Below are 23,854 nucleotides of genomic sequence, written 5' to 3' on the forward strand. Positions count from 1 at the left end.
AGCATCATCAAATCAAATAGACATGTGCATATAATCTTGTTATATTATTTACTCCAAGCGAATTCCACTTCAGCCGACTCTGCGCTATTGGAGTTATACGTCCTGATAGGGACAGAATGGTAACTCATATATAATGGTAACTCATGTACCGTTTCACGCTTGACTTCTTGGAAGTGAGAATGTGTTGGATTCAAACCAGTAGTTGACCTCCCCGTTACAAACCATGTTTCTCTAACTGTCAACCTCTGTGTTGTTGTATGACAGTAAGGCGTCTCGCCTTACTGAGTCTTCTGAGCCACCATGTTGTCAATTCAAAATCCCTTTGGATACGCTCCACCTCTGGAGAGAAAGCTTGTTGGATATGCTCCACCTCTGGACAAGAAGCCAAAAGCTTATTCCTGCTCTTACAAAAAAGATGCTCAGTTGCATACATATCATGTTTACTCTATATAATGCTAATGCTGTGTGTGTGTGTGTGTGTGTGTGTGTGTGTGTGTGTGTGTGTGTGTGTGTGTGTGTGTGTGTGTGTGTGTGTGTGTGTGTGTGTGTGTGTGTGTGTGCGCGCGCGTGCGTGCGTGCGTGCGTGCGTGCGTGCGTGCGTGAAAGAGAGAGAGGGAGGGAGGGAGAGAGAGAGAGAGAGAGAGAGAGAGAGAGAGAGAGAGCAGCAAGTGTGTACAGTAGGCTATGTGAGTATAAACTCGTGTTTGAGCATTGAGGTGTGCGTGTGAGTGAGCAAGAAAGAGAGAGAAAGAGAGAGAGAGTGATCAAAGCAAGAAAGGGATTATTAACTGCTGGCCTTGACTAGTTTGTTTTTCATGTACCATCTTCATAGTCTGTGTTTATTGAATATGTCAAAGCCTGAAACAATGCAAATAAAACATAAATATTTAGACATTAATGAGAAGTAATCTTCACAGGCATAAAATCATGTTTTTCATCTCCGTTAAGCAGAGCAGCTCCTCTAAACAGGGCTCTGGAGTGCAAACTTTCAAAAACATCACAAAAACCAAAACACGGCCAGATTAATCACACTTCCTCGCTGATGTCAGCGCTTTGTTGTTCTTTTTTTCCTCACGTCAACTCCATTTTACAACCCCAGGGCCATACTGCAGAGCGCACACTAAAGTTTAATCAAATAAGTGATCGCAGCGCTCTGGACGGCAGCCAGAAGCACCATACCGTACAGCAGGCAAAATCTAGAAACCCTTTTAACACAAAGACACAGTGTGTTTAAGAGTATCTCCCCATCTGGTGATTATAATTAGCACAGAGCCCATATCCATCCCATACCCTCCAAACACGCATCCCTTGCCAAATAGTGCAAAAGGGTCACTAGATACAATGCCAAAGCAATCACACCGCTATAATCTACTACTATCATCTACTACTATCGTTATATTACAGTATGTACGGTGTAATATAGTTCATTCTTTTACAGTAGGCCTATAGTATAGAATTTCATTATACAGTATATCTGTGGTAGTGGGCTTGGTCATGCTCCGCACATGATAAAAGCAGCGTATTGGAAGTTTGACATTTTAATTTACAGATTTCAGATCAACCACCAGTCAGATACTGTAGTGTAGGTCATGGGTTCATCCATGTTCAACTCCGATTGTAATTCTATGTTCCTTCATGTTAGCGTCCCTCTGTCTCTGTGCGTGTGTGTGTGTGTGTGTGTGTGTGTGTGTGTGCGTGCGTGCGTGCGTGCGTGCGTGCGTGCGTGCGTGCGTGCGTGCGTGCGTGTGTGCGCGCGCATGCATGCATGCGTGTGTGCACTCCGAATTTTTATGCAGTGATTGAGTGAGTAACCTTAACCACTCATCCATTATTATGTAAATTCTGGATGGAATTTAGGCTTGAATGAAATAATGTAAAAGTGAATATACTGTATATTCCAGCAATGGGGGTAATAACGTCTCAGAAATTCTGGATCTATGCAAATTCAAAGATGCTAATATCACAGGCCTTGTGCCTCGCCCTGTCGCCCACTCAAAGCAAAGTAGTTTCATGTTTCAGCAAGTCTCTTTTTTTGCATAGAGGACCATGACAGGTTTGTGGGATTGGTTACATCATTAGCCAGCTCAGATTGTGAGGAAGCAGAGAAGCTCCCCACCTCCAGTGTTACAGTGTGAAAAGGGTGCTCTGGTGGCATGTTCTGCACACATAACAATCTGTGTCAAATACATGCCTCCATCATCATGCCTCCAAAGGAGGAAATTAAATGAAATGTCCCCTCTATCTGAACTCCTGTCAGACAGTCTGAGGCTGGATTAAGAGCAGACAGGCGGCAGAATTAGGGTTTAATGCACGTACAGTACTTCATGGTGTTAAGTCTCACCCAATTCCAGGATATGATAAATCTGAGTCTGTGGGGGTCTCTCTCTCTCTCTCTCTCTCTCTACTGGAAAATTAAATTAACACAAAAAAGCCATATTAGAGAGCTGATCATGGAGGCAGAGAGATGTAAAGAGAAAGATCTCCTGTGTCCTCACACGGCTCACGGTACTAATGAACCACATGTCGCACTCTTCACTTGACCGATTGATTTGACAACTGCAGCCAAATGTCCATCCTCTTTTTTTGGAGCTGTGTGGAACACAAGCTCCCTATACGTGGCCGTGTGTGTGGGTCTGTCTCCGTCCGTGTCTGTCTGTCTGTCTGTATGTAGCCTGCAGTAACCTTTTCTGACCACACATGTTAAGGGAGGGGCGCTGTTGCACACACACACACACACACACACACACACACACACACACACACACACACACACACACACACACACACACACACACACACACACACACACACACACACACACACACAGCTCCACTTCGAACAGAGGTTTGATTTTTTCCCTTTTTCATGACTAAAACTGAGAAGAGAGGAGCTAGAAGGTGGGAGAGGAGGTACGAAGGAGAGGTAAGGAGAGCGCTGGACAGGGGAGGGGGAGATCAGGAGGAGAGGAGTTGAGTGGTAGTACCGACGAGAGAGGAGATAGGAGAGGTCTCGAGACCTGTGGAAGGTCTGGGAACCACAGAATGAAATGCTCCGTCACATTTCGTGGAAAGTGTGGGAGTAGCTGGGGAGGGGTTGAGAAATCTAGCGGAGGGGAGGTGAGGGTGGAGAAGCAGTGGGGTGCAGAGAGGGTGCTAATGGCAGAGAAAGAGGAGATGAGAGGAGAGGAGAGAAGAGGAGACGAGACGAGAGGAGGGGGGTTGACTCCAACCCACAAACAACATACTCTGCTGCAGTACGACACTCAACCTCTGCATGGGTCTTTTAAAAGCGTGGGTGAGTGAGTGGAGCAGCTCCAGCACAACTGTAATCTTCCATTGTTGACCACTGGGAGCCGAGGAAAGACAGGACATGTTTCTTTTACATCACTTGCATCTTTTGAATCTCTCGAGTCACTTTGAATAAAGATGCTCAAACGACCTCCGTTTCCATTTTATTCCCCTTGTCTGTCTGTTGCATACAGAGTTTCTATGCTAGCCACCATGCTGCACCTTTGTTTCATGGGCTTCAGTAATACTAAATAAAACATAAAGATTCTGAATTCCATTCCACCATGCTAGAAATATGCCCAAGTAACCACACGCACGCACGCACGCGTGTGCGCGCACACACACACACACACACACACACACACACACACACACACACACACACACACACACACACACACACACACACACACACACACACACACACACACACACACACACACACACACACACACACACACACACACGTCCCGTTTTCCTCCTTTGACAAGTGTATGAATAATTGATTCCTTTATTTTGAGGAGGAGGGACAGAAGTCCAAGCTCTCAGTATTGTGTATGTATGTAGTAAGCCCTTACAGCTCCCGGAGCCATTGTCACATTCACATCACCCTGGAGAGACATCAGTCCAACGCTGTCATAAACACATCAGCCAAGAACAGAACAAGAGGAGCAGAATGGAAGGAAGAGACAAGGTACATAAAGTGAAGAGAGAAGAGGCTTCATAAAGTTCCGAGTTGCCAGTGAAAAAGAGCTTCAGAGAAGAAGTGTTTTCAACTTCTTCCATATTAACATTTCTGAACAGCCCAAAGAGCATTTAGCCTCGCACAGCCTGCCTAAATCTCACTTTTCTCTATGTACAAGACGGTGGCGTTGCCGCCAGTACTTCTCAATGTTTTTGGATCAAGGCCACCAAAAAACAATGTTCTGTACTCTTGGTGGATTTGGCTGGAAAGACTATATTCAAGTGCCTTTCTGGCAGTGGTATTTTATGTCATGATGTGTATTAAGCTTTTTTATTCAAAACACTTCCAATCACCGGAAGGGGGTTCTTAAGCTGGTTTGGGCTTGGGTTGGAATTAAAAGGCTGCTACACACAGGCATCCTTGGTACACTACATAAGTGAATAACACCAGTATGAGGAGCAAGAACACCAGACTTCTGAACAGGTTTTTATCTAGAAAGGATCAGACGGCTGAATAAGAGCTATATGCCTGTTGCCATTGATCAAACGGAATTGTTTTAATACTGATGTTCCTACATCTTAACCCACATCATTTTAAACTAGCTATTTTTCATGCACTTTGTGTTTCCCTGCAACATTGATGAGCGTGCAGTGCACAAATAAGTATTTCACACACTTTTACTAGCAATAAATGTGATTTGACAATAAAGATTGATCGAGGTTAGTGGTCATAGGATTGGTTTGTTAATGCAAAGGTCCCACGTTCTATTCCTTTCTGCTCAATGAGGAAGCACATGAAAGAGGCGTGTATGACAAATCATCATATACTGTACTCATGACCTTATCACAGCCATACAGTATATGCAGTCATGTGTCCTGAGAATTGAAATCCCCTACCTCTTCATTCACTTGTAAGTCACCATACCATGACTGTTTAGTCAGCTCAAAGACTAAAGCATAAAACATGAATTTAGACACCTGCCAAGGTACTGGAATAACCTTTGATAAAATGCATCTCACAGAGAAATAGCTGATTTATTTGGCCGATAAATGTCATCACATAGCCCTGATAACTGTGGACCTGTCTTGCACTGGCTCATTTGTCTTAAGAGTTCATAAGGGTTAATAGTGTGACTTTGTCATCCTGGAATTCTTATATTATCAAGAGAACATTTATTCCATAGATCAATGAAACTGTGAACATTTATGAAGAGAAAAAAAGAATGACCTCACTGGATGATACTGCTGGGAAAATACTGTACAAGTTACTGTAGAAGTACAATATAATGTTACATCAATGGGAGTGTTTTAATTGGAATGGAATTGGAATGGAATGTATATTATATTATATTATATTATATTATATTATATTATATTATATTATATTATACCAGTAAGACTCCCTAATCGGGAGATAAGTTGTCACGTCTCATACACAAACTTTAGAAGGCAATCGTAGCCAATCATGAGGGAATATGGGAAAATGGGACAGATCCATGTTGATGACATGACTAGAGATACTGTGTACCACTTTGCGTGATTTTAGGCCAAAATCTGTGGGAGCAGTGTGTTTTGCAAATGTGTTTTGCAAAAATCAGCGGAGGGGCATGTGAGAAATGAGGGCCGGAGGTTGTGATTTGCCATCCAAGGAGTGTGTGTGCAAAGTTTGGCATCGATAGGGCCAACAGTGGCGGAGATGAGAGTAGGGACAAAAGTGTGACGTGACATGGCGGACAGGCCGATGGAGCGTTTCATAGTACTGTAACTTGCGACCGTCAGCCTAATTATATTATATTTTCTTTCCTCCTCTGATTCATTGTTAATCAGTTCTACTGAAGGCAGTGGCAGAATAAATATTGTGATGGGGTCTTTCATTCAAAGGCTGGCAGAGACTGGCAGAGACTACAGCCTTTGGGATCCCTCCAGAGATCAATATACACACAGATTGTAATTAATTCCATTCAGAGTGATCAGGTAAATGTGCTGTGAATTATGTTTTCTTAAACCTTCATTTTATCAGGGGACACAAGTCTTTTTACAGTAACACCCTGCTTCGCACTGAAACAGTTATGCACATTCACTCCTGAGAGATGCTGCCACAGGCTTCTATTGTTAGCCACAGCTAGGGAGCTGTCCAGTACAACCATTGTCCATAGTCTTCTACTGTTGGTCACTGGAAGCTGCCCAGTACAACCATAGCCTTCTACTGTTGGTCACTGGAAGCTGCCCAGTACAACCATAGTCTTCTACTGTTGGTCACTGGGAGATGCCCAGTACAACCATAGTCTTCTACTGTTGGTCACTGGGAGATGCCCAGTACAACCATAGTCTTCTACTGTTGGTCACTGGGAGATGCCCAGTACAACCATAGTCTTCTACTGTTGGTCACTGGAAGCTGTCCAGTACAACCACAGTCTTCTACTGTTGGTCACTGGGAGATGCCCAGTACAACCATAGTCTTCTACTGTTGGTCACTGGGAGCTGTCCGGTACAACCCCACAGTATTCTACTGATGGACACTGGGAGCTGTTCGGTACAACTAAGGTTGGTCGATTGGACGAATGTATCGGCAGGCTGTGATTGGACACTCGGCCTTATCGAAAAATGTAACACTAAGCCTTAAAGAAAAATGTAACACTCAGCCTTATAGAAAATGTAACTCATCAAATGTAGCCCAATTAACCTGTACAGTGCATTAAAGTGTGCACAAAATGCAAATCAATTGCGAGATGTAAAAACAAAAATTAAACTGCAGCTCTAGTTTCTGCAAATCTTCGCTGTGCATTTGCAAGCTTGATGACACAACATGTGTCCCCCGGTCTCACAAGCATTTTATTCTTAACTTTTGCTGTCAAGTCTGGGTACTAAAACTTGTGTCAGCTTAGGTTTGTATCAACAGTCAATCAATGCGATTTGAAATGTGAGTTCTCTCACTACTCGACGCGTGTTGTGAGTGAGTCCCTTGAGTTACAGGGGAGGGCGGCCTGGACGGGTAATTTATCCCGCACCCGCAGCGACACAATTTATTATTTGCCCAAATATAAAAAGTAAAGTTGGATGTACTGTCTGCTCCAAATTCACTTCATCTCCTAGCCATCTTAGCTTTAATAGTCCTAGAACAGTGGTTCTCAAAGTGGATTCAAGGGACTCTGTGGGTTCCTTTAGGGGGGTCTAAATTGACCCATACAAGTCTGTAACTCTGACAGTGTACAAATGGAACCAAATGAACCCTAACATGTTCATTTGGTTCTACTTGTACACTGTCAGAGTTAAGGGGAGACCTTGAAATTTGAAAGTTTGAGAAATACTTTCCTAGAATATCCTATGGAAGAGATGTTTTACAATTCTTCCTCGTCTCGTTACCCGAGAGCATGGGATTGACGCATGGCAGCAATACGTTCATGCCATCTCATCGGTTTGTTCTTTAACAGTGTGCAGTCAGCCCGACACTGCACATGTGTACAGCCGAATGTGTACTTTGTCCAGTTCGTCATACAATGGGTCAGACTTGTAGATCTGCTATTTTCATCCCTGCTCTTAATGGTTAATGATGGTTGTTTAATTGTGCTGAGCAGGGAGAAAAATGTAACAGAGCCTGAAAGCTGATAAAATATTATATTCACACTCGTATTTACATTCAATTAATACAACATTGGTTTCAATCTATTTGTGAGTTATCTGACTGAAACAAGGTGAAGGCACCTTGTGAAGGGTCAGAAGAGCCAGACCAATGCCGATATATTGGTTATTGTTTGACCTTTTTGACATGTCACAACATGACACATTGTGAGCCTGTAGATCAGAAATGTTGCACTTGTTTTGGACAAAATATCAGTAACATGGCATTGGTTCGACCTCCCGTTGGTCTGACCACTTAAACCTAAACCTAACCTAAACCATAACCCTAACCTGAGTAAAACTATGCCTAATCATAACGTCATGATGACGTTATGATAACGTCCTCCGGTGACGCCGGTGGCGTTCAGAACTAGGCCAGATCACAGCCCATATGGGGATGATCTTGACGTCATTACCAGGACGTCATATGGACTTTTTGTTATTGTTTGTAATGTTAGTTGAAATATGAGCATATGTGGTATTATTCTGGGACATATCTGACTAGTTATGATATGTAGCTGGCCTCAATTGTACCCTCTCTGATTAATCCAGGAATCGGAATCTAATAAATGATATGACTAAACGTTTGACGAGACAAAATGAACATGAAAATAAAAAAGTAAAACATCACCCTGGCTACTTGTAATTCCAGGGTACTGGTAAAAATCCAAAACAGTATACAGTTGTTATCATACAATATGTTAGTACAATATGTTCTCTTCATTTACACTTCACTTGTGCCAACAACACTTGACGATGGCTCAGAACACTGAAAGTGCATCTAAAGGATGTCCTTGAGACATACAGCATGTATAGCCACAATTAGCTTTAAAGGAGAGTTTCTGGGTAAAATAGACCCCCATACCTTTTTAAATGTCTTCTCCCAAGCTTGCGAGATGGTCCAGACACCCCATAGTCCAAAAGAAGCATTATAATCCATTTTTGATTGCAGCTTCTACTCGACCATGGCTCCATAATGGACCGCGTCTATTCAATGTCTAATCCGGTTATTTTTATCGCTTCAAAGTCAATTTTTTCGCTCCGTATCTGTTCCCCGTACTGTATATAGTTCATCAAAGCATTTTCTTCTCTAGGGCGCAGCCATTGTTGTTGTGAAAAAGCTACTCTTTTCGAGTCTCGTTCAGCTTGAACTCCCGCCGTCTCTCGCGGGACAAGACTGAGAGTAGAGCAGCAGCAGCAGAACCTGTGGAAAGCTGTTGTCCCGCGAGAGACGGCGGGAGGTCAAGTTGAACGAGACTCGAAAAGAGTAGCTTTTTCACAACAACAATGGCTGCGCCCTGGAGAAGAAAATGCTTCGATGAACTATATACAGTACGGGGAACAGATACGGAGCGAAAAAATTGACTTTGAAGCGATAAAAATAACCGGATTAGACATTGAATAGACGCGGTCCATTATGGAGCCATGGTCGAGTAGAAGCTGCAATCAAAAATGGATTATAATGCTTCTTTTGGACTATGGGGTGTCTGGACCATCTCGCAAGCTTGGGAGAAGACATTTAAAAAGGTATGGGGGTCTATTTTACCCAGAAACTCTCCTTTAAAGGAACCTGATAGAAATCTCCACGATGAGATCCTCTTGACAAAAGGTGTGAAAGGGAAAAATTACCACAGCTCAACATGTTTATCTTTTAAAGATTTGATCAAATCTCCCACTGCTTTCTTTCCTTATTACGTCAATCCCATCACATTATTATGTCATCAGGATTGTCACACATCAACACTGTCTCTCTTAAATTATAATGTTCTAATAATTAGAATCACTCACAAAACAAATTCATATCCTATTCTATGGACCGATTTCTCAGAGCAGCTACATGGCAGCGCTCTGGAAAAATGTCTATAGCTCTGCCCTCCTTAATTCCTGTTAATTTCAGCACAGCATCATTAATTCGTTAAAATACAGTATCACTATTTTGTCTATTGCTCTCATTTTGTAGGAGGAACTTGAGGCTATAGCTTTCTACTGCGCATTCTGTTTGCTGCTGTTATTTTGTTGTTATAAACCCCAAAGAGTTGTGTGTCTGAACTGGAATAGCTAATGGTTTTGGCCTGTGACATTGGATGCTATGGGAAACTACAATCTTTTTATATATATATGCCTTTATTGATAGATAAACAATAGACTGTAGACAGGAAATGGGGAGAGAGATGGGGGGAGACACGCAGCAAATGTCGCCGGGATCGGGACTCGAACCCTCGACGCTTCCAGGCCGGATTACTGTCCTAGGTGCTTGGACCACTACACTGTGGCCCAGGCCGGAAACTACAATCTTTGAACAGAAGTTGTCCTTGTCGAAAGACAGCAGGAGAACACTGAGATGGAAGCATGTAGCCGTGCAATCTATGGGAATCCATAATTTATCAACATGAACCGTAGGACACAAAGTTCACATCAGGCCAGACAGAGCTTTGCTGCCAATGCAGTGTTTTTACGCAATATGTCTAAATAGTTACACACAAGCTTTTAGGGGCAGCACTAGTCTAGGGTTTTTGAGCAGCAACAGGTCCGGGCCCGGGGCTACAACCGTGTGACCGTTTTGTCAGCTGCAGGGTGCTGTGAAAAGTTCAGCAGAGTGACAGGTGCTGCTGCCGACGCGTTTCTGTAGTGTTTTTGTGCTACTTTAGCTGCCCTTGACAATATGTTGGTGCTGTTACTTGCAATAGCAGTCTTTTTTTTAGGCCAGGAGTTTGGTGCCCAGGGCTGCATAACCTAAAGCCTGTGCATTAAGCCGGGGCTGAGCAGCACATTGCCTTTGAGCAATTGGCAGTAGTAAACCCCCAACTGACTCTGTGGAGTGGTCCGGCAACCAAGATGTTTAATATCATTAACCTTTCATACCGAGTCTGAAGCTGCCCAATCAGAGTTGTTGCAAATAGAAATGCCTTAAAGACAAAAACACACAAACATCCTGAAGTAATCAACTAGGCTGGGTGCTGGATCAAAGGTTCAACATGCGAAAAAGAATAAAACAGCATAAAACCTTCTTTGTAGGTCTGTGCCTGGTGGCTTGAAATGTGGCCAAATAGAATTTGGCAACGTGGGAGCATCATAATGGGTGTGTGGATTTTATTTTTTTCAAATAGGAATGCCAACAAGCTAAGGTTGCATTGACCACAATATTGTGAACTTGTGAACTCAATACGGCCCCATCTGGAGGAGTCAGGTTCATTTACAGCTGCTTCCAGCTTGTCAAAACTAGAGGCGATAACAAGTGTTGCTGTTCCACCCAGTATCCCAACAAACACAAGCCAAAGTGCATCACTTTACTAGGATTTCTCCAGTGTCTAATAGGACTCCATACAGTAAATCAAAGGCAAGGGTTAAAGAAGCCTGTAAGAGGACTACTCAGATTACCGTGCTAATGAGAGCCTAATGAGAGTTTGTTATGGACCACAGCAGAAAAGGTACACTTGAAGAAAGAGGGGAGGGGAGGGGACGAGACGATAATAAATCAAACTTCCCAAAAAGACAAATAGTAGTCCCAACTGTTTGTGTTTTAAAGGTTGGAGCTCATGATTGGGGATCACATTTCACATTAACAAATATGACATTAATATATTCCACTAAACAATTTCACCTCTGTACCAGCAATACTCTTGGTGGTACGGAGATAAAGTTTGAAGTCAATTATTTTCCTCCATTTGACAGCTCAGACAGAGAGAGAAAAGAGGCCCACACCAATGCCATGAAAATACCCAGCATTTCCTCAAAAACAGAAAGATCAAAGACAACTTTTATATAAACATGTTTTTTTTTTCTTCAAATAGGAGTATTGGATGATTGTGTGTCAAAAAAGGAAATAGAAAAAACAGAAGAAAAAAAAGAAACTGCTTTTGTGGAATGCTTTTCAGAGCTTCACACTATCTTAGATCAACATAAAAAAACAAAAATCACAAAAAAAAACCGAAGGTTACTTCTCCATGATCCCATTCCTTTGTACAAAGAATTCTTCCTGAATGCTCTCTCTCTCTCTCTCTCTCTCTCTCTCTCTCTCTCTCTCTCTCTCTCTCTCTCTCACACATACACCACAAGAATATACACCACAAGAATATATGTGTGAACCTGGATGATCCTATCTGGAGGGAAGAGAACGGGTGGTTGATGGGAACGTAACCCCGCCCCCCCTCCCAGTGAGCTGCATTGTTCATCAAGATAGCATACTAGGACCTTTAACTGTTCCTAATTTACATTAACGACATGACATCATTTGTTCTTGTTCGCTGATGAGCAAATTGCAGGCCGGTAAAATCTGCACATGGCTCGCTGATAACAAACTGTCATTACACCTGTAGGTAAAACCATTCCTTTTGGGTCCAAAATTAACCATAATGTTGACTATGCATGCACCTCATAGTACTCTAGCACCTCAAAGGCACTAAAATCTAAACTACAGACCTCTCAAAAATAATCAGACTACTGCTAAACATCACACCTAGGACTCACCTAACCCCTGCTCATTATGCTGTAAGGTTGGCTCAGGGTGGAGGACAGAGCACAGCGTTCTAAAATGAGCCTGGTTTTCAAGATACTCAAGGGACCAGTGCCCATGTAGGCCTATACCTGTCAAACTACTATACCAGAGGGAGCTCCACAGATCTCATTCACCCCCAGATTCAGCACAAACATGGGGATGAATTAATTCTACTATTATGCCATCCAAATGTGGGCATTCCACCAGCCATCAACACGTGACTCCCTATCCCACATTCAAAACAGCCATATCATTATGCAATTTGCAACTGGACCTAGACAAGTCTTGCCAAAATACATTTCCCAGATTTTTTCTGTAAATATACTTTTACTGTTCCTTGATGATTTCTTGTATATCATTCCATGTTTCTATGTCTTGATGAATTGAATATGTACATAGGACCACAATGGAAACAAGCAGGGCTTTTTGTGTTATCCTTTTAGCATTATTGTATAACTGTACCTCTGTGCTTTTAGCAAAAATAGTAGTCAATCAATCAATCAACTTCACTCTTAGTGGATGTACTGCTGAGGTCCCATGGAAGAGCAATGTCAAGTATAAAGTCGATTGGATGAGAGTTTCTCCCGAATCTGCCTGTTCCCGAACCTGCAAGCATTTCCAACAGGCATTGCACTACTAGTATATAATTTTGGTATGAATGGGTTTATATGGAAAATGATGAGCCAACAGAATCCCCTCACTCATCAACTCTGAGCAACCAAGGACAATCAATCCCAGCTGCTAGTGTGTGTGCATGCGTGCACCCCACACACAGGTTTTCGTCATCCCCAGTTCATCAGCTCATCATCAGCTCTCCTCACAATGTGTGTGTGTATAAGGTGACGGTGTAGAATAAGGGATGGGAAAAGTGTAATCTCTCTCCAGCTAAATAGCAGGATATTAGAAAACACCTCACACTGTGTTAAGTTAAAGGGGGCCTGTCACCTAAAGGGTTACTGTCACTTTAAGAATCATCTTAACACATTGGGTGCCCCTGGATTGAGCCCCATTTATCTCCTCTAGCTGCCCAGGCCCACCACCATTGTATTGAATCCGGCCCTGCTGCGTCAATGCATGCGTCATGACGTCACTTGGTCACATGAGCGCAGACAGGATGTAATTGTGTAACTTTCTGTATGGACCAGTGTTGATCATAGCTGTTCATTGCCGATCAAAATTTGGACATTTTGCCGCACCCCGCCACAGTTTTAGCCATAAAACAAACATCAGAGATAAAGGGCGTTAAAGATGGGGAAATGCATTGGAGTATATGGAGAAAAACGGCCGCGCGATGCTCTTAGCGTCGACTCGAAGCGACTAGCGGCTAATGGGCTACATCCAGGCGCAGCCCCAACCTAACGGTGAGATTTAATGTTAATACTGTAAATACAGTAAACACGTCAACGCGTCGTGGGCCTCCCGCGACATCAAAGAGATTGACGTGTGGGCACTCGCTGTGTTAAAAAACAAGTTAATATTTTTATGATGTCATTGTGGGGATGCGCAAAAATAAGCCAATCAAATAAATTGTCTGTATAGCCTGACTGTATGACTACTTACTGCACTGGTCAGCTGTTGTTGGGGGGCGAGGGGCAGATTACACTGTGACATGAGCTTCAGACTGTTTCAGACCGTTTTCAGAGAAGCTCATGTCACAGTGTAATCTGCCCGTCAACCCCTTTAGGTGACAGTACCCCTTTAACTTTGATGGCATACAACCCACACCAAACAACTGAAAATAATACAAAAGCAATGGAATAGATTTGGATTGGAATTGGATTGATTAGGCCCCCCACCCCCCTCACTCTCTCTTTCCATTTCCATCTTTTCTACCCTCCATTCATTTCTTGCCTGCCCCTCGATCGACTCATGCTTCCATCTAGCCGCTATTTATAAATGCCATCATGCCATCCATCTGTTGATGTGTCTTTGCGTATGCTCATCATGTGATGTAAGAGGTCATTCTGTGGGGCCAATAGGAGCTGCCCTGTATGACCACAATCCTCTAATGTTGGACCACAGAGCAGTGGTTTTCCATGTTTGTGCCACAATCTGTTGTTTCAACACATTCTGCTCCGACCTTCCTGACCATGAGAGAGTGAGTGGGTCGGTGGGTGGGTGAGTGAGTTTGTGGGTACCTCTGTGGGCATGTGCGTGTGTATGTGCTTGCTTGCTTGCTTGCATGCATGAATGCGCAAGTGTGTGTGCATGTGCGTAGTTAGTTCTTTTTCTTTTTTTCTATTGTTCTTTTCCGAGTTTATGGAGTGACTTTTAGCCAATGAGGAAGCAGCATTCTCGTGATGTCAGATTTATGCAGCTTCCTAACTGGCTAAAAGTTACCCTAAAAAGTTCTATTGTCACCTTTATGCTGCTTCCGTGTTGGCTAAAAGTTACTCTATAAAGTAACCCCATTGACTTGAATGGGAAATTGCAAAAACGGCAACCACACTCGCAATTTCCCAGAATTGCATCTTTCTAGTTTGCAGTTTATTATTATGATGATGATGATGAATCCAGCACTGTGGAAGATGCCTCTGCTACATACTGAAATGCTTTGGGCTACAATGACATTAATTCTGCTCACTAATGTGAGAACCATTACACCTGCATCCATTTGAGAAGCCTCGCGTTTTTACTGCTGAAATATTGCTGCTGATATAATCCCACTAGGAAGATTCCCAATCAGTGTTTACTTGCATGGCATATCTGAAATGCTGGCTTACATGTCAGAACAATAGATAAGTAAGTAGAAGGTGGTGTTTTCTTAATTTACCGCATCTACAACTGTAAGTGCTTGCTATGAAAGTGATAGGAAAGCATTTTCTCTAGAAGTCTGACTTTTGTTTTTCTTTCCTGTCTGCAACTCATACAGTTAAGTACTGAGTGTGTTAACTCAGCTAAACATTATTTTTGAATACGCAATTGCAAATAGTATAACATTTTTACAAGCTTCCGTGTCCCATTATACTGGAATGTTCCATAAATATTCCAGGTGGCTGAGAAAACTGCTTATCTGGGTTATTGTATAAACAGGATACAATGTTTATGGACCAGCGCATAATACACATCTTTTGGGTGTGTAAGTCAACTTCACCAATAGACAGTTTTCTCCGTTTACAAGGAATTGTCTGGTACGGTAGCTGGTTGGTTGACAGTTATTAATATAATGTTGAGTATTTGGCTTATATGACATTTGCATCCATAGTATGGTGGAGGCAAGGCACCAACCTGCTCATCACACAGAGTGAAGAGTAAGTGCACAAGAACACTTCGACACAAAGCAAGAGCTCACGATCACAGCGGGAACCTTCCGGCTCTACCTCCTAAGCCACCATCGCACATTTTGCACACTTTGCAAATAAAAGGATTGTATAAAAGGAAAGGGATTGAATTATAACATCCTGTTCGAAGCACTGCCTGCAGTGTTACACAGGACACATGCTGGATATGTTTTTCATTCATCCTAACGAAACTCAAAATCGAAACTGGCTTTAGACTGGTTTCACACAGTGCATTATGAAGGTTAGGCTGAATCATCAGTATTCATCTTTTGTGTGTGCCTGATGGGACTGTAGATGAGGAGGGATAGAGGGGTGAGGAAGGACGAGAAGGTCAGAGACATGAAGGAGTAGGAAAGGTTGAATGGGGACGAATTTGGACGTCATGATGACACAAATAGGGGAGGGGAGGTCAGGAGAGGCGAGGAGGAGGAAGGGAGGAGGGGGAAGATGAGGACAGGCATGAGAAGAGGACAAAAATTATAGATATATAGATAGATAGAGAGAGAGAGAGAGAGAGAGATAGAGAGAGAGAGAGAGAGAGAGAGAGAGAATATATACAGTCCATTTTCTCCCAAGCAATTTCGTATTATTTTCTAGTAGAACTCGGTTCAAGACAGATACATGTGAAAGTCATCTTGGCTACACATGGATCACATTTTCTATCTACCAAACTCAGTCGACCAGAGTGACAGAGAGATTTTTGTTTTACCCTTTTCACAGCAGCCATTCTGACTGTGGCAGTGCTTCATTTAATTGTTTCAGTGTGCCCGCATTACCTTAATTGCTCAGGAGCGGTCCTTGCTGGCACACAGTAACAACTAAATGAAACACATCCACAATTAATCTTATTACCTTCAGCGTGCTGTGTTTGCCAGTCAAACATAGGCTACGTCAAGAGGCTCACAGTGCAACGTGACATTGAGGGTTATCATCCCTCCATGCAAATACTGTTCTAAAATAACAACACACACTCACCACACTCTCTCGTTTGTGTTATTTCTCATCTGTGTGTCTCCGTGTGGCTTGCCAAACTCTCTCTATGTAAAGAAACGCATACACATAATAAGGAGCTGTGGGTATACCCATCAAGAAGAGTAATGTGAAAAGAAATCATTCAGTTGTCTTCTACAAATTGACTCTTGCTTCTTTCTCCAAGTCTCAAATGGTGGCAGGCGTGACCTAGTTTCCTACACAGAAGACTCAGGCTCATGCAAACTTGATGATATGCTTATAACTGAGAAGCAGTTCTGTATCACACTGCCCGCACCACAGTATGTGTTCAAGCTACAGTATGTGTTTAAGATACAGTATGCAGATTATAGCAGCACACCCACAAACACACACACACTGTTCATATCCCTTTCCGGTTTCTCACTCCTCACCCACATGCAAGCGCATGTGTGCACACGCATACATGCACACACACATGCCCCCACACATGCATGAACGAATGTGTGCGCGCACGCGCACACACACACACACACACACACACACACACACACACACACACACACACACACACACACACACACACACACACACACACTTTACATATTTGTCTCTACATTTGTAACTGTCTTATTGGTGTTTGTCAAGCACTTTGAGATACATTCTGTACAAGAACGGCATGATACACAGCTAATTGTTATGACCAACTTTATTATTTATTCAGTCACCATGCTGAGAAGACAGAACCCTAGTGTAATGAAGCAAAACAAAATCAATTAGCCAAAAAGTTACCTTTTGTAAGTTCAAAGGTAATACATAAATATTCCAGCATGCGTGCCAGCGTGTGAGGGTGCCTACAGTCTGTGCCTGCATGCATATGTGAGTTTGTTGGGTTGCATTTGCCAAAGTAACCTGTTGTACACAGCACGTTCAAAGGATTTCAACCAGGATATTCGAGCCCCAGACAAATTTACAAGATCATCTCTAATCTTTACGGTTGTTAGGAACGCAATGGAGCCTGTATTGTGTGTTAGGGCTCAAACACACTGCCCAACTTTTTGAGCCGATTATGCTGTCGCCGACCAATTTTGGCGCTCGCCGTCAAAAACGACGATCTGCCGCAAGATCGGGCTTGTGAGTTTCAATCGCTGTTTTTGTCAGCCTGTGGCCGGTTTTCTCGCCCCGACCACTTGGTGGCGAAACATTTCTGATACACAGATGGGTGGCGAAACATTTCTGATACACAGATGAGTGGCCAGTCACGCATGCGCATTCCTGCTTCCGTGAAATTGCATTGTGAAAAACTGGCCACAGGCTGACAAATACAGCGATTTAAACTCTTGTTTTGAATATTTGTTACACCTTTAGTCAGGGCACCGTGATGCTGTAATGGACAAGTAATATAAGGGGAAATTGCAGAAACATAAGTGTCTTAGGCTAGGTCCAGAAACTGTGCAGAAATAATATCTATTTTGAATCTGAGGCATATTGTAACTGAATGGGGCAGCATTAGCAATGTATTGTAACTTATTCAGTGTCAAGTGCAGGTAGTTGTGTGACATTAGCGATGAGCAAAACAAAAAATCACATACTCAACCAGATCATATTTGAAACAAACAGGACATCAGTGGCAAGACATTTAACAACAGCAGAACATAATGACTGGGTTCAGCAAAACAAACAGATGTGTAACGCCCCGCCACAACATTGTTTTACCACCAACATGCCAGAACCACAGCATTTAGAAAGAGCTCAGGATCTGAAACCAGCTGCCTGGAACTTAACCTGAAGTTAGCTCAGTCCCTACTCCCGACCACTTACTGTAGTCAGTAAGTCAGTAGTCAGTACTTAAAAAAGCTTCAAAACCTAGAGCCAGCCCCACAGCAATTACAGTACAACCTAGATTCAGATCTTCAGATGAATGTGATGATACTTAGTAGATTATGTCCACATGGACAGTTCTTTTCTATTATAAATATTGTAAATAATTATAATAAATATTGTAATGTAATGACCAATGGTGTTCTTATCCAAATGGACAGCCATGGCAACAGCTTTTGTTGGGAACACTATTGCATAACCAGTAGAAATCAACCCAACCGAAAAGAGGGAAATGTGAGAAAGGGTGCTTGCAAAAACTACACGTCACTCATGGCCTAGTCTCGCGTAGCCAGACAACTATTCCACAATCTCCGAATGCTATATCGAGTCTGGAACGGCAGCTCCCGAACGGCGAGTATCGGAAATAGCCGCTGCTGCACTGAACTGTAGTCCCATTGGAAACATAACAGAAACACGTTTGAAAACATCATGGAGGTAACACCAATAACACCAGAGAAAGACGAAATAATGCCCCCAAAAATATTGAAAGGAAACATAACGCTTCCAGTAGGACCTGTTATTGCTACTGCACCAAGGGGGCGGTTGCGTCACATCCGCTTTATCTCGCACTCATCGTTTGTCAGACTGTATGCCGGGAGCATTTGCCCAAATCGCGAAGGCAACTCATGGCCCAACACGTGACACGAATGACAACATAACGCAACACAACACATTCCTCTTTATCCCCTCTATGCATTTCCATTGCACATAACACCCCCCCCCCCCCCACATGCATTCCCATAGCACATCATAAATCTATGCACACAATGCTTTCCCAATACCATTGGACATAATAATGAAATAATAAGCACAATATAGCAATAACTAACACTGAATGTGTCCCTGGGCATGATGGGATTCTCCCCCAGCCACTAATAGCCCAAGACGTTACAGTATTATTTGGCAGTACTACACTCTTAAAAATGTTGGGTCAAATGTTCAACCCTTTTGCTGGGTTGACACTGTTGGGTCAAAGGTTGGGTCAGTTTGACCAAACATTGGATTAAAAATACTTAAAATTAGTAAACCATCTGTTGGGCTATGGATGGCCCGCCCACATCATCAGATAAAATGCATTGAGTTCATAACCCAAGTGTTGGTATAGGCTTTTGAATTCGAGTTTACCCAACACATGGTTCACTGCATTGCACCAACTTGGGTTAAAATAGACCCGCCCTCTCTGTCTATCAACACATTGGTTTGTGAATTGCACCACTGTTGGGTTAAACTAAGTGGGTGGGCAGTTACCCAGCATGCAACTGTGCTCCCATACAGATATTTTTTACAAACTTTTCCATTATTTTATGGTTTTAGATAGAGAAAACAACATTGTATTGTAGATGATCGCAGTGGATGTAGCCCAGTCATAATCCCTAATTAAAAAATATATAAAAAAACATAGTTGCTTACAGAAACAGAAACCATGACTAAGATGGTCCAGACTGACACATACAAACAGGTTTGCTGTTCTTTTAATGTGAAGCACCACATAATCTGTTGTGTTCAAAGTTGTGATATATTGCCACGACTAAATGCACAATTTACTCCACATACATTCTTCCTTGAGATTAATCATGAAAAATGTCATTGAAGAAAATGTTGTAAAAAAAATAGAATAGATTTAATGTGAATGGGCGCACAATCCCAACAACAAGGTCCCTTTTAAGCCATTTTGGGGTGTTAGATTCCAACCCATCAGCAGTATCACATTAACCCAACAGCAAAGTCACTTTTAACCCATTACTTGGTTGTACAATCCCAACCCAACATGCTGGGTCACAGCCTTAACCCAACCCTGTTGGTCTGCAATAACCCATGTTGGGCTGGTCCAAAACAGTGTTACGTGTTGGGTTACATAAATAACCAACTTGGGTTGTTTTTGACCCAACAATTTTAAGAGTGTATTCATGAGACACCCATAGCAATAATTCAGTCTGAATAGTTAAAAAATATATATTATCTGGCCATATTAGCCAGTTCTTTTGGCTGCAGCACAAACCACTAAACAGCTCCTCGCTCCTGCTAGGAAAACCCATCACCCAGGACCTACTGGGTTTTCATTTGAAGAAAAATCTCTCTCTGTTCCCCTGAAAACAAGTGAAATGAGACATCATGCAAGTGAAAATGTAACCATCAAAGAAAAACGTAGAGATGAGAGATGGCGGGTAGGGAGGGACATGAGAAAGACGGGGATTAAAAAAGGGAACAGTAAAAAGGAGGAATAGACGAAGGGGAGACTGGGAGAAATGGGCCGAGAGGGAGACAAGCAAAAAGGAGTGCCAGAAAGAGGGAGAGACAGAATAAAGCCTCATTTACATTTCTGCGAGCCACATTTTTTTTTCTTTCACTTGACAAATCTGTTCTTTTTTTGGTGAGCGGTGCGGTCGTATGACGAAGTCTAATTGGAGGAAAAGAGCGATGAAAAGAGGGGAGAGACAGCTGGGTGGGGGGGAGAGACACACAGGGAGAGAAAAGGTTTAAACACAAAACTACCAGAGTACCATCTAGCGGCATCACATAGCGCTGGAACTGCTCCATAACAGAGTTAAGACGTGTCTCCTAAAATGCAAAATATAGGAAAGGTGGCCAAGTGACAGGGAAAGAAAAATCTTTTCTCTCTGCGTGTGTGTGTGTGTGTGTGTGTGTGTGTGTGTGTGTGTGTGTGTGTGTGTGTGTGTGTGTGTGTGTGTGTGTGTGTGTGTGGTTAAGAAATGGAGGGATGATAGCTGGTGAATCACCAAACTCTCTTATGTAAAGCACGTCTGTCTGCCTCTCTCTCTCTCTCTCTCTCTCTCTCTCTCAAGCACATCTGTCTGCCGCTCTCGCTCTCTCTCTCTCTCTCTCTCTCTCTCTCTCTCTCTCTCTCTCTCTCTCTCTCTCTTCCTCTCTCTCTCTCTCTCTCCTCTCTCTCTCTCTCTCTCTAACTGCAGTCTTATTTTAAGGCAAAAAGGGAAGAGATGCAGCTCTTTTTTTCCTTGACTTTTCAAGAAAGGAGCTCTTTGATGTCAGCGCCTGGCAGGAAGGATCTCCTCAAACGCATCTAATTTGGAGGAAAATGAGGGGGGAGAGAGAGAGAGAGAGAGAGAGAATGCACTTGGGGGGGAGCCATATAGAGAGAATCGCACCACCATTGCTGTATTTTTAACAACCTCTTTTTACTGTAAAGAAATGGGGAGAGATTTAAAAAAAAAAGTCCACAACTTCCTTCCACAACTTCCTTCCACGCCTGTCTATCCCTCTTTTTAATTGTTTGCGCAATTCCTTGTATTGCAGCTGAACATACAACAATAGCTTGCCAATAAACAGACTCTAATTGGACACATCAGAGGATGCAAAGGCTTGCTTGCTATGGCACAATTTAGTTTAATTCAGAGAGAGAGAGAGAGAGAGAGAGAGAGAGAGAGAGAGGGGGGGGAGGATGGAGAGGATGGAGGAGGGGAGGGGGCTTTATAGTCTGGTGAGAGGGCTGCTGCAACAGCCCTCAGCCTTTCTAATTGTAGACTATTGTAGCCCTGCGGAACACAGAGATTACATAGGTAAAAAGGAACAACTTTAATTGGAGAGAATTAACACAAGAGCACACACACGCGAAATTGTCTTAGTCGTGGCAATGAAATAGCCTACCACTGCAAAACATTTACTCATGAGGAAGGAAGACATTGGGAACTAGCCTATAATGTCTAACTTGTTCTGCCTCGCCTAAAATATCAGATTTGCAATCGAAAAACGTGATGCGATGAGGAGAGGGGGGAGAGGGACGGGGTAGATGGATGGATGGGGGGGACGTTTGACACTAACGATCTTCCCACTGTGAGCCTATATTTAAAGGGTGTGTGGCTGTGTGCTGTTTTGGAAAAGCTTTGGATGTGAGTGACCATGAGAGAGTACGTATAACGTACCGTGTTGGCTGCTAGGAACTGTCCATGGTGCTAGTTGCTCATTTAGAGTGTTAGATGAGAGAGAAAAACAGATCTTGGTATAAGGCAGTGGTTTTCAACCAGTGGTCCTTGAGGGGGTTCCAGGTGGTTCCCAGCTAAATGATGGAGAGTTGGTAACCAAATGGACCCTTTGGCTTTTAGATCTTTAACTCTTGAGAGCGTAAAATGAAACCAAATGGACCCCGTTCCATTTTATGCTCTCAAGAGTTACATTTTGCTAAACACCTAAATTACTAAATTCAAGTCTAGTAGAAGAATTCAATAGCCTACAGCATGGAATATTGTGGCATGGGATTGTGGACAAAATAAACGACAACAAAATAGTCTACGTTTTGGGTCTGAAAGTCTAAATGTCATCAAATGGTGGTCCGTGGCTCAAATGCAGAATAAATAATGAATAAAAGGTTGAAATAAATCCACTGGTACAGAGAGAGAGAGAGAGAGAGAGAGAGAGAGAGAGAGAGGAGAGAGAGAGAGAGAGAGAGAGAGAGAGGGGGGGGGGGGGGGGGGAGGGGGGGAGAGGGAAACTGTTTCACACGCACGCATGCGCGCGCGCGCGCGCACACACACACACACACACACACACACACACACACACACACACACACACGTGTGGTGTGGGCCTGTCATGTCATTAACGTTACTCACACGGAGGTGATGTTTTTGAACAAGTCCTCCATGTCCACGGCGCTGCTGCTGCTGCCGTTGCTGCCCTCCTGCAGGGCGAGCAGCGGGAAGAACCTGCTGCTGTCCGACTTGTTACAGTGGATCTCCGTCTGGGAGCAGGAGCAGGACGGAGGACAGTCCAGCGCCGAGGAGGAGGAGGTGGAGGAGGTGGAGGGGGACTCCTGGACCAAGCAGCTCATTAAGAGGAGGAACAACGCTCCTCCTTTCCACCTCCACCGGCAGCAGATGATCAGACGACCCGAATAAAAGCGTACATCCATTTCTGTCTTGTGTCCGTGTCTATGTTAGATCCTTTGGGGGGGAAGTGGGGAGGTGGGTTGGGTGGGGGGGTACTTCTTTCCACCACGACGTCCTCTCTCGTTAGTAGACGGTATTCAACATTCAGTTTGTAGCTGTGATTCCCCTTTCATAGGACATGAAAACAAAAACTAAAAAACTAAAAATCAAATCGCCATCATGGCGAGTCTCGACTGGTCACATATGTGTTCGGAAAAATATATAGTGTATAGAAATATGAGGCTATACAGCCTATCTCGTACAAGGACTGTGCCTTGGCTGTCGATGAGTGTTAGTAAGCGTCTGTCTGTGTGTGTGTGTGTGTGTGTGTGTGTGTGTGTGTGTGTGTGTTTGTGCGCGCGCGCGTGTGACCGAGTCAATGCGTAAATGACTTATCCGTAGTGTACAACAGTAGCAGTGTCCTTGCGTGCGCTACATGGCCAGAGAGACCCGACATGGACACATACGAGGAGGACGGGCGATTAAAACGTGGAAATGAAACAAAATAAAAGTCCAACGGTAAAATAGTAATACAATAAATCCCGGAGCTCCGTGCGTCGATCGTCGCGCTCATCGTTTATAGCTTGCGTTGTGGCGTCTTCTTTTACCCGTTAAAATCCAACTTGACGCGGTCGTCCCTCCGAGGACCGACAAGTCGACTGCATGGTGAGAGAGAGAGAGAGAGAGAGAGAGAGAGAGAGAGAATTGAATTTAGTGAGAGGGAGGGGGTGAGCAGTCTGAGGGACGATGCACGGAGTA

The 23,854-nt window shown here is 43.3% G+C and overlaps 1 protein-coding gene across 1 annotated transcript in view; it reads right to left on the reverse strand.

Annotated features, from left to right (window-relative positions):
- ntrk3b (neurotrophic tyrosine kinase, receptor, type 3b) overlaps positions 1-23,652 on the reverse strand; it is a 263,519-nt gene extending 239,867 nt beyond the window's left edge. Inside the window, exon 1 of the mRNA XM_080729839.1 lies at positions 22,781-23,652. Within this exon, the coding sequence (XP_080585965.1) occupies positions 22,781-23,079 (299 nt within the window). The 5' untranslated portion in view covers positions 23,080-23,652. The remainder of the gene's footprint in view (positions 1-22,780) is intronic.
- Positions 23,653-23,854: the final 202 nt, after the last annotated feature.

Source organism: Nannobrachium achirus, assembly GCF_963921795.1.
Source record: "Nannobrachium achirus genome assembly, chromosome: 7".
Classification (NCBI taxonomy): Eukaryota; Metazoa; Chordata; class Actinopteri; order Myctophiformes; family Myctophidae; genus Nannobrachium; species Nannobrachium achirus.